At 33.0% G+C, this 17,794-nt stretch overlaps 2 protein-coding genes across 6 annotated transcripts in view; one reads left to right on the forward strand and one right to left on the reverse strand.

Moving 5' to 3' along the window:
• LOC149800286 (uncharacterized) overlaps positions 1–17,794 on the reverse strand; it is a 131,549-nt gene that overhangs the window by 112,514 nt on the left and 1,241 nt on the right. Inside the window, exons 2-5 of the mRNA XM_089958378.1 lie at positions 13,871–13,993; positions 11,869–12,053; positions 7,841–7,915; positions 5,277–5,363 (exon numbers count right to left, since the gene is read on the reverse strand). Coding sequence (XP_089814504.1) covers positions 5,277–5,363; positions 7,841–7,915; positions 11,869–11,960 — 254 coding nt within the window. The 5' untranslated portion in view covers positions 11,961–12,053; positions 13,871–13,993. The remainder of the gene's footprint in view (positions 1–5,276; positions 5,364–7,840; positions 7,916–11,868; positions 12,054–13,870; positions 13,994–17,794) is intronic.
• Positions 1–17,794, forward strand: part of LOC149800287 (uncharacterized) — a 251,662-nt gene that overhangs the window by 57,657 nt on the left and 176,211 nt on the right. The window lies entirely within an intron of this gene.

A 17,794-nucleotide genomic window follows, 5' to 3' on the forward strand; every position in this document is an offset into this window, starting at 1 on the left:
CTACCGGGCAAACTGTACTAATCGGCTGTAGATCTACTAATATCGCAACCAGCAGTACCAGACCGTTTCGGCAACTGCAAAAATCTTGACTAGCGCTTAACGGGAAATCGTTTATTTTATTAAAGAATTAAAATACTTGAGAATTGGAGAATTCGTGAATTTTTGGCTTGCAGCATGAATCAGTGAATCACTGAAAAAGTCGTGAAATTCACATTAAATTCGTGAGGGTTGGCAGCTATGCAAACCTATATTATGATAAAAATCAAAACTAACCAAGCATATACTATTCTGATGTGTCTAATAGGTCATTTCTTATGAAGTCAACTTTTCTAGTTTATATGCTTTAAAATATAAGATGCGTTATTCAGGTTTGTCAAACATCAAAATACTTTATAGTTTCTCATGCTCATATACCTGGATAAAAATTTACTTGTAAACAAATCATTTGCATTCAGAATGAGAGAAATGCAGCATCAAGTGGAAAAATGTAGAAACTAATAATTAGAGTGTATTATACAAGAAATGAGAAATTTTACATCTTGGGTGGCAGATGCATATTACAAAGTGTTTTCATGTAGACCTTACATCGGCTAATGGCTTTTGACAAAAAAATGTTGCCTTTCGAGATTCACAGTCTTGTTTGTCACATGTAATTTCAAATATTGACAAATTAGTTCTTGCCTGGTGCAAAACAAAACAAAATCATGGTACAAAAGGGGGAACATTATTAGTGCAATGTATTGTGGACTAGTTTTATATTAGAAGACATACTTATGATCAACTGCAAAAGGCATGGTTTGTACAACTCATTGTGGAAATATCAAATCTAAACTGACCTAAAATATAACAACAAATACACACAAATTGTACAGTATCAATTTCATAATACACCAACATTCAGTTTTCTTTATATTTTGTGTAAAAAAAGATCTAAATTTTCATAAATTGTTCAGTACTCATTCAGCTATTATTTATAGCACAAATGGTATCTTTTCCCATAGTCTTGTCTATATTAATTCTTGAGTTCTTACTTGGGGATATATATATATATATATATATATATATATATATATATATATATATATATATATATATATATATATATATATATATATATATTGAACTAATAGTAGTACCAGAATATGCACACTTAGATATGAGATTTGAAGTGACTTTGGATTACTTGGGCCATTAGATCTATAAACATATCAATCTGAACACTTCATCATGTCACAAATAATCATCCTTAAAGCAAAGCTGTGGTTATGAGTTCCCCTTTTAGCTTAATACTTTCCAGAAATGTTGTTGCCCAGGAAATACTACAGGCCCTCTGATCTCAGAAATGTTGTTGCCCAGGAAATACTACAGGCCCTCTGATCTCAGAAATGTTGTTGCCCAGGAAATACTACAGGCCCTCTGATCTCAGAAATGTTGTTGCCCAGGAAATACTACAGGCCCTCTGATCTCAGAAAACTTTTATAATTTATAATGACTTTACACTGAATAATTGAAAACAACACTTTGTTCCTGAGTGTTCATTAATTTAATTAGAAGTTATATTTTTTTAATTTTTCTTTTTTCTCTAATACTCATACAAAAGATCCTTTAATGATCTATTATTGTAGGCAACACCTACATAGAATATTTTTATATTTTTAAGGGATAGGTGAGAGAATTATTCGAGGAAGGCAGAAAACTGTATGATCTAAATCAAACTAATTTACTGATAACAAAATAAAAAGAAATCAGAATTTATTGATTACAAACTACATTCATCTTAAGGATCATATTTTGTAGCATTTAATTATTAGCTCATTGCTACAAAACAGGAGAGATAATAACTGTACAAACTCTGACACTGACATCCCTACATATAAAACTATTACTTTTGTACAGCGTCACTACATCTCATCCATTCATTCTTCATAGGTCCTAGGCTAAAGTTTAGAGTGGGTTTATCTGGGTTAAGAGGGTTACTGTCACGAGTAACTATGTTCATATTTAGTCTTTATGTTGCACATAAGTATTATGCACTCTGTATAGATATTTTTATACCTGAGAATCATGAAACTTGGCGATAGGATGCAGACTGATGAGTAGATTGGTCTATATGACCAATATTTCACGCTTTCCTAACCTTGGTTCAAGCACTGGTCATGTTAAAATCATTCAACTATTAGATGATTGTATACAGCTTTATTTGTACCACACTCTTGAAGGTTAATGGAAGCTATATTTCAAACTGTACTGGCTAATATTAAATCTTTGCATTAAGCAACTGTTTTCTTTGGCATGCTATGTACATATCATGAAATCTGATGAGGACAGTACCACCCCACATTTTTTCACCTGAACTAGCTCATAATATTACAGACACAATTGTAGTTGATGTTGTTGTTGTGGGGTTTAATGCCATTTTTCAGCACACGATAGGCTATACATGGCGACCAGTATTAATGGTGGAGGAAGAACCCGGGAAAACCCTGGAAAGAACCACCGACCCACGACACCATTGTAATTTTAACCCTTATTTTATGCCAATAATGTAAAATGAGAACATATAAGTATAAATATTGTTATGATTCTATGGTCTTAAACCGAGTAACAGTAAAAAGCAAAACCAAGCAAGTTCTGTAAAATTCAGCAAATAAGTTACTTCAATAGAATACAAAGTAAATATTTTAAAAAAACTTAAAGTATTGTGAACTAAATCCCAAACAGCCCTACAAGTTCTATCACAAGTCCAAATGTATAAAGTTCAAATTCAATTCTAGTAGTATTCCATATAAATTCCAATATTGAATGTGTTGAGGTGCCTGTCTTCACGAACGTGCTAATGTGCCATTGGCCTGGAGTGTGATGATGTGTTAACAATCTGTTAATGTATCACAAAATATAAAACATTCACTGTTGTCAAAAAGTTTAGGAATTTCCAAGTGGAAATCTTACATCCAAGACTCAGATTCAAATAAACATGTTTATCTTCACTTATAATGATATGAATATTTAATCTACAACTATGACAGAAAAATATTATCCATGTATTGTTGTCACTGGTCAGGTATACCATCATCTTGATTCTGGACATGGTCAAATACAAACTACGGATGTAAACAATATTCAATCATTAAGAAAAGACAACACATAATACATATTAAATATACATAATAATATACAATTAAATGCACATGTGCATAAACTGTTAGTTTCATTATGGGTTCAATTCAATTTTGAATGGAACATTTTTGTCTTAATCTGAACACATTAATTTCTTACAATAGTTTCTGCTAGGGATAAGGTATGTTACACTCAACCTTTTTTTTAGGATACTATTAACATTAATTATTAGGAATCTATTAACCTATTAACAATATATATATATATATATATATATATATATATATATATATATATATATATATATATATATACATATATATATATATTTACTTATCTGTATGTTTGTGTGGTAATTAGTAAATGATCATGTTAGCTTCTTATTCGTGAAATTGGAAATATATATTATTGGACTAAGGGTAGCTGAAAACAGAAATGTCCCTGACATTAATAATGGTGAAAGCTGTAGTGGCTCAGTGGTTAGTGTAACTGACTTTTGACGTGGGTGCAGTTTCACATTCTACCATCAGACCTGCCTGGGTCAGCTACTGTGGTGTGTCCTCGGGTAAGGCATGCTACCATAAGACAAACCTATATCACTCCTGTGGTGATCCTCTGGCAAGACACTTAACTCATTGCCCAGTCACAAAATAACTTGATTGTGTTTATGTGTCTTAATTACTCAAACCAAACTAACTCACACTTTACACCAATAATTTTCAAAGTTTTTACAATATATATATATATATATATATATATATAGGGATAACAAATAACTGACTTATTGTTGATGTCTAAATTCCACCTCAAATCAACAGGTAACATATTTAGTATGCTACAAGGAATCAAGGGGTATGAATACCAAAATAATGTGAATTTTTCAATGCCTTCATTATTACCTGGTTCGTCAAGTAGTCATATCAAAATTCAAAATTAATACGAAAAAGAGATGGCTGGCCATAGTCTCTCTGCCAAGAATGTGAATGTGCCACATAAGAAGTTGGACTGAATAATCAATATCAGCCACTATCATCATCATCATTATTACCACTGTCACATTACATATTGTCATTTAAGTTTTCATCAGCCTAATCTCATCCTTCTTCACAACTTATGAACTGGTGACTTTTCTTTATCATACATACCATTCATAAGCAAAGGACATGCTGTGTTCTATGCTGAGAAACCTGTTTACCTTTTACAATAATGGAAATGAACAAGGTTCTTAACATTGGAAATGCTCCTAAAACACTCTTAGGAATGAAAATATGCTGTCTTTTGAATGAGAAGTTTGTAAAATACCATAGTAAAACTTATCACAGGTCTTTAAAAACAATCAGTTGAGAAGATATTTCAAGTTGCAATAATGAAAAAGTATATTTTAATTATCGTCAGTGTCATCTTAATTCTATATTCAAAGCACATTTAACTAAGTTTTGACCTTTGTCAAATGCTGGTTCTTTTTGTATTTAGTCAAAGACATGACAGCAATGTAGCAAAATTCCTTCTTCTAGATGTGAGCACCAGCAAACATGCAAATAATGATGGCTGGCTTAATTAACAAATGGAATTTGCACTGCCATAGCTATGCCAATATAAAACATTTGGTGTATACTTACATATAAAAGTCATTTTTCAGAACATAGTTGTTTAAGACTATTTTGCATGAAATTCATATCTATTACCTCCACTAGCCTGACCCTAAATGTAGGAATGGCAATGGTGGTACTTTTATCATAATCCTAAGGGTAACAAATTCCTGTGCATTGTTTTCTTTGTATCGACTGAACATAATCTAGACTTTTTGCTATTTAGTGTGTGATGATGATAATCCCTCTAAATATTTCAATCATTTTCTTTTGAAGTTAGTATCACTTCTTTTAATTCAAACTTGCTTTCAATAAAAAAAAATTGAGCCTTGAGAGTTTCTTCTTTTGCAGTATATTGTGCCTGAGCTGCGAATGCCAGTTTTCATAGATGATGCTGCCCATTACATGTAATGGATTTCACAAATGCACCCAACTCTATGATTATTTTAATTGTGAAAACAAGCTCTCTATTGCAAAATAATACTTGTGCATTCTCCAAAACAAGAACAAGGTAACATAATTGCTGGCAGGTATGGTGACAAAGAAATTCTTGCATGAAGTGATCGATACCTTTCAGGATATTCCCTTATCTCTTCATCGTGGCTATGTTTTCGAAGTAACTTCACATTCTGAGACCCTTTACGTCCCTTCACTTTACTGAAATGAAATAAATAGGATGAATTCACTCTCTGCAAATGTGAGCACATATTTTAACTCCGAACTCTAAATATGAAACAATCAGACATATACAATAATCGGTAATGTAATTACTGTGATATGTTTAAGACTCGGTTCATTTTTCTTATGAAGTAAACTTGTCTAGCTTATATGATTAAAAATATGATAAGATGGATTACTCAGGTTTGACAAACTAACAAAATACTTTATAGATTCTTGTGTTCACTGTAAAATAAGTAACAGAAAAGAGTGAAAATAAAAAATTCAATAAATTCAACACATAATTTATTTCCCTAGTATGCAAAATGCAAACATAAAAATGAACTTATAGTATTGTGAATTAAATCCCAAAGAGTCCTAACAATTCTATCACAAGTCCAAATGTATAAAGTTCAAATTCGATTCTAGTGGTATTCCAAGTAAATTCTAATACTGAATGTGTTGATGTACCTGTAGTCATGAATGTATTAATGTACCATTGGCCTTGAGTGTGATGATGTGTTAACCATCTTTAAATGTATCACAATAATATAATCCAAAATGTTCTTGTGTATAATCATAAAAATTCCAAATCAAAGTTTTAGTCCAAGAATATTCTTGATCACTATGTAATTCCAGTGAATAATATTTTTTGAATAAATAATTACACCCAAATCAAAAACAGATCAACAATAAGAATGATTCTGCTTCTGGTGTTAAGGCAAGAATGAGTAATTTTTCAACTAAAAAACAGTATATAAAAATCTAACACACAATAATAAAGGCAGGATGCGGGTCAATCTCCTCTATAAAACATTCACTGTTGTCAACAAGTTTAGGAATTTCCAAGTGGAAGTCTTACATCCAAGACTCAGATTCAAATAAACATGTTTATCTTCACTTATAATGATCTGAATATTTAATCTACAATTATGTCAGAAAAATTATATCTATGAACTATGTTGTTACTGGTCAAGTATACCATCATCTTGATTTTGGACAAAATCAAGTACAAACAACAGATATACACAATATACAATCATTAAGAAAAGACAACACAAAATACATGTTAAATATACATAACAATATGCATTTAAATGCACACGTGCATAAGCTGTTAGTTTCATAATGGGTTCAGTTCAATTTTTTGTCACAATCTGAACACATACATTTCTTACAATAGATATATATACCTATCTGTATGTTTGCGTGGTCCTTAGTAAAGCTTCTTATTCGTGAAATTGGAAATATATATTATTGGACAAAGAGTAGCTGAAAACAGAAATGTCTCCATCATTGATAATGGTAAAAGCTGTGGTGGCGCAGTAGTTAGTGTAACTGACTTTCGACATGTGGTTGCAGTTTCACATTCTACCATCAGACCTGACTTGGGGTCATCTACTGTGGTTTGTCCTCGGGTAAGGCATGCTACCATCAGACAAACCTATATCACTCCTGTGGTGTTCCTCTGGCAAGGCGTTTTACCTGTTACCCAGGCACAAAATAACTTACTTGTGTTTATGTGTCATAAATACTCAAACCAAACTAACCCAAACTTTACACCATGTTTTCAAGTTTTCACAACATAGATATAAATGAGGATAACAAATAATAGACTTCTTGTATTACAAGGAATCAAAGGGCAAGAGTACCGAACTATTGTAAATTTCTTACTGCCTTCATGATTACCTGGGTCATCAAGTGGTCTAATCAAAATTAAAATTTAATATAAAAAAGAGATGGCTGACTTTAGTATCTTAGCCAAGGATGTGAATGTGCCACATAAGAAGTTGAGCTGAATAATCATCAACAGTCACTATCACCATCATCACCATTACTACCACAATATATATACTTTTCACTGGTAAATTTAAATGTAATTACTGTGATGTGTTTAAGAATCAGCCCAATTTTCTTATGAAATTAACTTGTCTAGTTGATATGCTTTAAAATATGGTAAGATACATTACTCAGGTTTGATATATATGGTCTTAAACTAAGTAACAGAAAAGAGTGAAAATCAACAAGTTCAATAAATTCAACACGTAATTGTTTTCCCAAAAATGCAAAATGAAAATAAAAAGGAACTTATAGTACTATGAATTAAATCCCAAATAGTCCTCTGTGTTCTATCACAAGTCCAGACATATAGAGTATTCTGAATGAATTCCAGTGGTGTTCTTAATGAATGTAAGTCTTGAAAGTGCTAATATACCAACAGCCTAGAATATTGAAAGTGTCTCTTTTTGCAGCATATTTTGCCTCTAGCAATGAATACCAAATTTCATATGATACTGCCCATTATATGTAATGGGTTTCACAGACTGACCAGTTTTGCTAGTTTATGAATTATGAGAACAATTTCTCCCTTTCAAGAAAATAGCAATGTTACCGAGAGTTCTCCAAATGAAGAATAAGGTAACACTATTACTGGCAGGTATGGTAACAAAGAAATTTATGCATGAAGTAACTGATACCTTTTATTTTTCCCTCTCTCTTTATCGCTACCTTGTACAGATACCTCCTCATTCTTGGACCGTTTTTGTTTCTTCCTGAAACAGAACAAATAGGCTGCATTCTCTCTCTCTGCAAATTTGAAAAATGTCAATTGTGAATCTATAATAGATAATATAAATCGAAACTAACCAAGCACATATAATTTACAGGCATCAAAATACTTTATAGTCTCTTGTGTTCATAAAACTGGATACAAATTTATTGAAACAAATGCTTTTGTAAACAAATCATTTGAATTCAGATTATCAGAAATCTATCCGAGGACAGTAAATGTTTTAAAACCTAATAATCAGAATAATCTATTAAAAGAAATCAGCTACAAAGTGACAAATTAATTCTTATACAATGCAAAACAAAATAAATCCTGTTTAAAAAAATGACAACATATAATTAGTGCAATGTATTTATAACCAATTTCATGTTATATTAGAAGACTAAAAGGCGTGATTTGTACAACTCCACTGACCTAAATAAAACAAAAACGCACACATATTGCATTGTATCTATTTCATACGCCAACATTCAAGTTTCTTTGTGGACTAAAGAGGATTTGTAGTTATAAAACATAATAAATCTTTCTTCACTCGTTCAGTTTTTCTGTATTCATTAATCTTCTCCATAAGAATTCATAACTTCTGAAAATTTAGTGACTGCAGTGCAGATTGATGAGCACTGCATATCCTGACATTAAGTCACCAAGACCAATATTGTATCTATCTATGTGTGTGTGTGTGTGTGTGATTTGGATTTTTAACAAAGCTTTAATACTTTTTCAGTCATATTGCTACAATGAGTGCAGTGTGAGTTTATAGTGATGTCCTGCACTGGGGCATCATGCTGCAGACATGTAGCATCATGTCCCACCCAGTCACATTAACCTGACACATATCCAACCAGTCCTAACATTAGCCTCTTAATGCTGAGTGCCTAGCAAGGCAAGGCAGCTGTTAGGATCATTTTTATAAGTCTTTGGCATGACTAGGCCGAGGTTCGAACTGCAACCTCCCGCATCCGAGAAGGACACTCTAACCATATATATGCTGCAGGATATTCCTTTAGTATTTAGTATTTAAATTTTAAATCTTTATAAAACATTATAAACAGTGCAATCTTTATTTACAAATCTTCAAAGTTATTTATTACTGAAAGTAAATGAGAAGCTCACCAGTTATTATGTACTTTGAGAGAGTGACTTATGTAAGGTCAAGTTGTTTGCATTTGAAACATGCACAGTGGAGAGAATGTTGACATACCTCTATACTTTGATGTAATGTGGCTGACATTTCTTGGAACTGTAGTTGTGAAAATTGTACATTACCTATGCACACTGTTAACTAAAATGACTGCTCCTTTGTGTTAAAAAAATCAGCTTGAATTAGTCTAAAATACATTATCTTCAGCAGTTTTAAAATAGAGAAAATTAATTTTGCACAATTAGACAAAAGAGGAATGAATGAATTACCAAATATGTAAAATGTAAAAACAAGTTATTGACTCTTTCTTTACAATTTACCTCTGAAGTCTAGGAAGTGAAAATGATCAAGTGGAACTAGCAGTTTTTTGAAAGGTGCTCATCTGGAGCAAGGCCAAGCTGTATAATCTATAACTCATATTACACCCATCAATCGTACATCAAAATGAAAGGAATTATTAAAGGTTCTTTGAACAATACCTACAAGATCTTTTTTAAATAACCAGTATAACCAGTGAGGAAACCCTGGAAAATTCTCTTTCTGGAAAATTCTAACCCTATGCAAAATATAAAACTGTTGAGCGCCACCAAAATGAAAAGAGTTTAATTTGTTTGGATGTTGTGAACTTTATCACACATGAATAGCAACAACTATTCTACAGCACAAGATATGAGACCTTGACCAAGGAAATGATGTGACACTGAATTTTTATGTTGGATTCACAATGATTTTTTCTGGATTACTTTTGAACTACCCTTACAGTGATGTTACCATGGCATCGAAAAACTTTAAAAACTTAGAAATATTTATATAATCTATTGGACCCCAAACTTCCAAGAGAATTCATTCCCAACACTGCCTTATTATATATATTTCCAAGTGTTATGAATTGATCTGTATCAATGCGTTATACCATAAGAACAAGCCTTCACCCACCTAGCCCCATTATCTTTTATCATAATTTGCAACCCCTGATTAAACTCGCCCAATAGAAGTTAAAACATTGTAATCACACAATCCTCCCTACAACACTCACCCACTTTTGCCAAAGCTGGCGCTCTACATTTCAAAGTGTGTATACGGTTAGATTTTTAAAGAAAAGGAATTTCCCAAGTTTTCCTTGTATATCCTAGATATTGCTAAAATAACTTTAAGTCCTTTTATCTTGGTATTTGCCGAGTTACCTTTTAATGAAATATTTACACAACGAGTTGTACATCAAACATACATACTATACCTATATTTTATTTATATCCGATACAAATACATATACTTGTCTTTGAACGGAGTTAAGATTGACTACAGATAACTTTATATGATGGCGCTATACAGTTTCCCATTTTGAATAGGGTAAGAATTTTAAAGAAACATTTTCTCCGGGTTTCCTCACTGGTTATACTGGCTATTTAAAGGGACCTTGTATATCTTAGGTATTGTTCAAAGAACTTTTAATTTCCTATATTTTGGTGTATGATTGATGGGTGTAATATGGTTATAGAGTATACAGCCTGGCCTTGCTTCTGATGTTCACCTATCAAAAATGTGCTTGCTGTGCTTGGTCATTTCTACTTCATGGATGTCAGAGGTAAATTGGGAAGAAAGTGCTGAGGACCTTTTTAGATTTTATATATTCTGTCATTATTTCACTGCACTTTCAAACGCTCATATTTGTCTAATCTGGCAAAATTCATTTTTCATTTTAATAACTGGTAAAGACAGTGTACTGTGGACTAATTCATACTGCATTTTGAGCACACGGGAGCAGTCATTTTGGTTAACTGTGTATTTAAATCATGTCCAGTTTCCATAAGTACACTATCCAAACAAATTTCAGCCACAATACATGAAAGTAACATAGAGGTATGCCAGCAGTCTCTCTACTATTCATGTTGCAAATGCAAACATCTTCACTTTATGTTTGTCACTCACTCAGAAGTTTATAATATCTGTGGAGCTTTGGGTGACTAACTCTTCTTCATAGCCATCTATTGGTGTTTCACTATCTACATACTTCATATCTTTCACCTGACACTTTCTGAGAAGTTCATAATATCTGTAGAGCACCCCCAAATATGATAGGCTTTGCAGGCCAGTGTTCAGAAATTGGGGCATTTTGAAATAACAGCATGTTCCACCAGATGCTATTAAAGGTCAGGGTCATAATGAGCATGGGATCTCACTAAAAATGGACATGATAAAAAAAAATAAAGAACATTGCAGCTAAAACAATATGTGTCATATGCAAGTACAATGTTGAAAAAAGGAATAACCTGATTTAAAGAACAACAACCAAATTTAAAAATAAAAATAACCATACCATGTTCCTTAGATTACTGCCATGACCCGCTCTGACAGTTTACTCCATACTACTAGATAACAGTCTACAACTAATGGCTAGTGGAGATGGGAATATGTATTCTGGCACATTACCAGGCTGTACATATTCCGAGGTTTCCTAGGAAACCTCGGACAAATGTTCCTAGCAACAACCTCGGAGTACTGGTTGCTGACTTTCTAAGGTAATAGTCCAAGGACAAATTTTTTTGCAAATCTATGTCCAAGGTTTTTATTGTCAAACGTCAGACGTTGACCTCGGACTTCCAAGGCTTTTTTGTAACCAATACTCCAAGTAATCTTCAGACATGGTGGTTTTCAAACATTCTGAGATTTCCTCAGACATATTGTCCAAAGATTCTTTGGACACCTCCCTGGCATAAAACATCAGACCAACAATAACGAAGCAAATATTACAGACTATAAGAATAAATTTTATTTTTAATTTGTTCAACACGTACAAAATAAAATATTTTAAAGGTCCAAATATCAAGAATGCCCTTAAGATTCCTTTAGTGCCAAATTGTCCATTTAATTTTGAAAATCCATCCATCTATATACTGGTTTCATGATGGTTTTAGCACTTCACTGATTTTCTTGTTTATCATCGCCTCTTTGATGTTCTGCCATTTCTTTTGGATCAGTTCTGTAAAAAAAATTAATACTGGTTGAAAATACAAAATGTGATGAATTAATAAAACAAACAGTATGCAGCTGTTATTGGCAGCCTTCAATTTACAAATCATGTTTGGAATCCTTTAGTTCTGAAAACAAGGTATTAAACCTGAAAACGCTATATTTCTATAGGTGACTGTTCTTTGAATTTAGGACCATCATTCTAAACATTTTATAACAAACACAGTCAATTATATTCTGTTCCTGGCTCAATGCCTGATAAGTTTAAAATAATGGATCATTATTTCACTGTATACTCCAATGCTGTATTATCGTGGGCTCTATATTATCGTGGCAAACGGGATGTTTGGATTAATTTTGGATATGAGCTACTAGTTGTTTACAGAGGTAAAGTTGTAGCTAGTAAGGACACAAATATTATTTAATGCAATTTCCAATAAAATGTAATCATTTTTTGTAAGTTTACAATGAAAAAGAATACCACCACTTTTTTGTAAAGTGTATGCAATTACGTTATCATACAAAACTCCAGTTGAACTTACCTGTATTGGCTTTGATTATGAGATAAAACATTGCTTATGATCCTACTTATCCTACACAAATAGGAAAGCAATAATAGTTCAAACTATTTTTAAAATCAGTAATATTTCAGTATTAATAATATTAATAATAGATTCATTTATATAGGTAGATTTCTCTGCCTACATTGCGCTTAAAATGCAGACTAAGTGATATATATTTTTTCATTTTTAATTTCTTTTGTTGTTATCGTGGATTGCAACTTAACGGAAATAAGTGTATTCAACTGAGTCATTGCACCCTTTATTTTGGTGGAAATGTTCAGCCAGTGCAAGTGTAGTCATTCCATCTTATCACTAAGTTGAAATTTATTAATTTATTTATTATAATATGTGCGTGCATGGAAGCGCCTTTCAATGACCCTACTCCATTCGCATGGAAGCGCCTTTTGACGCCTGCTGTAAACATCAGCCATTTTTAGTGGGTTTTTGTAGCGCCACCTTCGGGGAGAACCCCCTGTTAGATACCTCATTCATGGCTGTGAATGACCATTACATCAGATCACATGGTTGCTGTTTATGCTCTGGTCGAAATCTGCTATTTAAGGTAACTGGATCTTATTCTCCACTCTCCAAAATGGAGGTCACGGATTTCATTCACTACTTTTCATGATTAGAATCCCAACTACGAAAGCTACAATAACTTGGGTAAAGGCCCTGATATTGATGTAGGTAGCTACTAGTTTTTATAAATTATCAAATTCAGATGACTTAGTGATGTAGACGCAGGCAAAGAAATTGTAAATTTCGAGTATGAGAAATTGCAGCTATGGTTGGTCACACGGCTTCACGAACTTGACGGTGAATGAGTTCTCTCAAGATTTTAAAATACAAAAGAATTCTTCCGAGAAAAATAATTACACGGCTATAATGATCAGACTTTACTCTTAAATTTTTCCATTCATAATAGATGTGTACCAAAAATGTAAAATGATTAAAATTGCTGTTAAATGTAACATCCACTACAATGCTTAACAGTTAACAGGCAGGCCTATGTGTATGAAGTCGAACAGGTAACAGGTGTTCTATTTATAGCGCACTGCACTGGGTAATTTTGCTACATGTGTATCGGAGGGCTAAAAAGACATACACTCTATGAGGAGAAGGGTTAATATGGACTGCTAACAACATTAACTAGTGCGATAATACAACTTTCAAGGCTACTGTATTCAATCCTTAAAGATATGACACAATGCTTGTTGCTTAGAAAGTTCTTAGCAAGTTTAAAATTGCTGCATCTTTATCTTACCTTGGACTTTTTTGGTGTTACTGTCTTAGTCTGTTTTGGTGTTGCCATCTTTGTGGTCTATTTTGCTGCTATTGTCTTAGCTATTTTTGGTGACTGTGGATTAGCATCTTTACTTGTTTCAACCTAAATTTTAAAAAAGTACAAACTTTTAAAATAATATGCAATACATTCCATTTTACTAGTGATGGGAATTGATTACTTGGGGAAAAAAATACAAATATCCACATTTATAGCTGAAAAAAATGTGGTTTGGCATGTTGGCCTTTAAAAACAAAATTAATAATCATTTTAATTATGTAACCTGACATCCTTTATAAAATTAAGAGATCAGTGACACTTGCATTTTTGCAAATTTGCATGCAACAAGTAAAACAGAGCATGAGATTCGTATTATGAACTCCATATTTCCTTTTAAATTATCCAAAAAAAAGAAATCCAATTTAAGTACTATTTACTATCACCAACATATGACATGCATGAGCATTAATCATTTTAATATGATGCACAAATTTACACCCAAAATGAAGAGCATATACTATCTGGGTTTGCAAGGTCTATAAATTTGTTTACAGTGGCCATCACATGATGTCACTAATCACTACTTCACATCTCAAAGTAAAATGCAGCAGCAATTTCAGACAAATACATGATAATATGGCAGGCCAGTACAATTATTTAAATTATAAAATACTGTACTTAAAGAAAATGGATAAAGTAATGTAGCTTTTCATCAGTATACTGATGCAGTAATGAAATCTGATTGATTGCTTTGTAGATTTTATTGCTGCCTAACAACCTATATGCATGGATGTTCTGTTCTATTCTTAAATGTCTTTAACACTATTCAAAAACCTCTTCTGATTTAATTCACTATAATAATTATGTACACAGTTATTCTAAGATCCATTTTCGAGTCATTAAATATTTTTCAGATTTTATTCTTCTTTCAACAATTTTAAACATAACTTCATTTTCAGGTTTAAAAATAATAATAAATAATTAAAACCATTAATTCTTTTCTTCCAAATTCAATGAATGTTAATGGGTTAGTTTGCTTTGCTCTATTCAAAATGGGCATAGTTAAATAATTGTTATCATTAAAATGTACTATATTCTTGTAATTCACATCCAAAGAATTACAACTGAATCATACAATTAGAAAGACAACAACAACAATAATAGATTATTATTATTATGATTATTATCATATATCTATAAGGATTAAACAATATATTGAAGCAGAAACACTCAATCTAATTTCCATACCATTGTTTCACAGCAATTATTTTTTTTAAAAATCCCTCGTCTACAATGCACACAAGCTATCAATGAGATAAAGATGAAAACAACAATAAGATTTACTGAACGCTGTAGGCCTGCATGTTTGTCCGAAAACAATACAGCTGATGGCGCAATGCTAAGTAGGTAAATGACATAATAAAGTATTTATAGTTAAGTCACAGGGATTCATTACAAAGAAAATTTGGAGTATCTGTCCATGAATCAGGGGATGTGGGTTCTAACCTGTAACAATATAACACAAGGGAAGAGACCAGTCTGGAACCCTTGGTAGTTCCAACACATCTAGTTTATTCTAATTGTGTCTGCTAGTTTCCAAGATTTCACCATTGACCAAAAGGTAAGATCCGAACAACCTCGAGTCTGTAGTTCAATAATTAGTATGTTTCAGGAGTTAATAATACACTGTGCAACAATGTAACCAGCAATCAGCACCAAATTTACCAAAATCAATATTTTGTTTTTGCCACCAAAATTAAAATGCATCACAATGTACATTAACAATATTTACTGCGGACTCAAGGTTGTTCGGATCTTGGTCAATGGTGACATCCAAGACTATCTGAATGCAAAACAGCACTTCTTGATGGCATCTGCGCAGACATCAAAATCGGCAAACAATTATTGTATTTTCTCCATTATGTCACAAACTGAACAAAGTGTGTCGAGCTGTTTTGAAAATTGAACTATTCTTGATTATGACTGGCTTAAGTTGGAAATTAGCAGAGACAATTAGGATAAACTAGCAGTGTTGGAACTACTGAGGGGTGCAGACTGGTGTCTTCCCTTGTGTTATATTGTTACAGGCTAGAACCCCATCCCTTGATTCAAGGACGGATACTTCAAATTTTCTTTGTAACAAACCCCTCTGCCTATAGTTAGCCAAACAACCCCATTCCCATAAAAATACACAGACACAATCGACTGAAAAACTGATGCAGTGTACTGCTGGCCTATGAAACCACAGGGGTTCATATCGTTGCTTAAAACTGACCTGTCATACATGTACTATATAATAACTACAAGGACACTTTTTAAATAAGTTATAAAATAAATACAGGACGTCATTTTCTTAAACCAATGAGAGGACAGTATTCCATTTAGCGCTTTGTTCTTGCATATTAAGCGGGCGCGATCAGGTACATGTCGAACATAGTCTGAGTTTCCTCTGACCCTTGCCACCCCATTTTTTGATATTTGGACATTGATGTTGGGATGTTGGGTCAGAGTGCATTCCCTATCGAAAAGTTGGAATTTGCCGACACCATTTGGTGTCGGCATGGGGTAGCCACTTAGTAACCGGCCCAGCAAATTTGAACGACCTTTCATCGAGATATACCTGCATGAAATCAATAGGAATATGATTTATTTTCTCAGAAATTGTGAGCATAGCATTCGTCATGTCTTTAATCCGCTGACAGGTGAGATGAAAGTACTTCGTTGCTGAAATCTGACCTGGATCTGGCCATTTGCATTCCGAGTCACATTACTAAACAAATCTCGGAACCTACATGTCAATGACATCAGAGGTATATAGTCACGTGATATCGACAATAAACAAATGTCCCAAGTTGTTGTACATATAATTTGGACATATTATATAGAAGTCACTTAATGTTTGTAAATAAATATAATGCACACTTAATTCTCAACACATTTATTCTGAGAACAACGAACAGAAACCTTATGGTATCGTAGCAGAGTGGAGAAAACAATTTTCAAGAAGTACCGATCATGTGACTACCACATTGATTCGTAGTGAATCTGGTTTTCTTCAAATTTCTGCAACATTTTACAGTTTTCCGATCGTTGTTTTCACAATAAATGTTTTGAGAAGTTTGTTTTTTCATTTTTCTATAAAAAATACATGACTTTTATTTATATGTTCGATTTGTTTTCCTACAGCAACACTAGAAATGGTATGTTGTTGATAGCATGTGACTGTTTGACCGCAGATGTCATTGAGATGTAGGTTACGAGTTTTGTAGTCACGTGACTAGGAATACAAATGGCCAGATCCAGGTAAATTTGAGCAACAATGTACTTTCGTCTCGTGTATCAGTGAATTAAAGACACAGAAAATAAATCATATTCCTATCAATTTCATGCAGTTATATCTCGATGAAAGGTCGTTCAAGTTTGCTGGGCCGGCTACTAAGCGGCTACCCCATGCCGACACTAAACGGTGTGGACGAATTCCAACTTTTCGATAGGGAATGTGCTCTGACCCTACACACCAACATAAATGTCCAAATATCAAAAAATGGGGTGGCAAGGGTCAGAGGAAACTCTGACTAATGTCGAGCAGTACTGTGGGAAAATGATTTGGAATTCCTTAAAGGTATGATATAAAGTCAAAGTTTTGATAGGGGTATACAGTCGAATGCATGAGCCAAACATTGGTACCAAATTTATTACGCTACGCGAAATGTGGCTTGAAATAACAGTGTTTATTCTTAAATGGGTCGCGCGAGCAAGGAGAGAAGTGTCCTCCCTTATAGTTATTATATACATGAGAGTAGTCCTACATGTAAGACATAGCACATGCTGATTTTGTTCAGGTGCTATGTCTTACTATCCAAATAACGGCCTTGTATAGTGTTGACATCGGAATGAGTAGTCAAA

This window comes from Sinohyriopsis cumingii, chromosome 5 (genome assembly GCF_028554795.1).
Source record: "Sinohyriopsis cumingii isolate HCF-2022 chromosome 5, ASM2855479v2, whole genome shotgun sequence".
Taxonomy (NCBI): Eukaryota; Metazoa; Mollusca; class Bivalvia; order Unionida; family Unionidae; genus Sinohyriopsis; species Sinohyriopsis cumingii.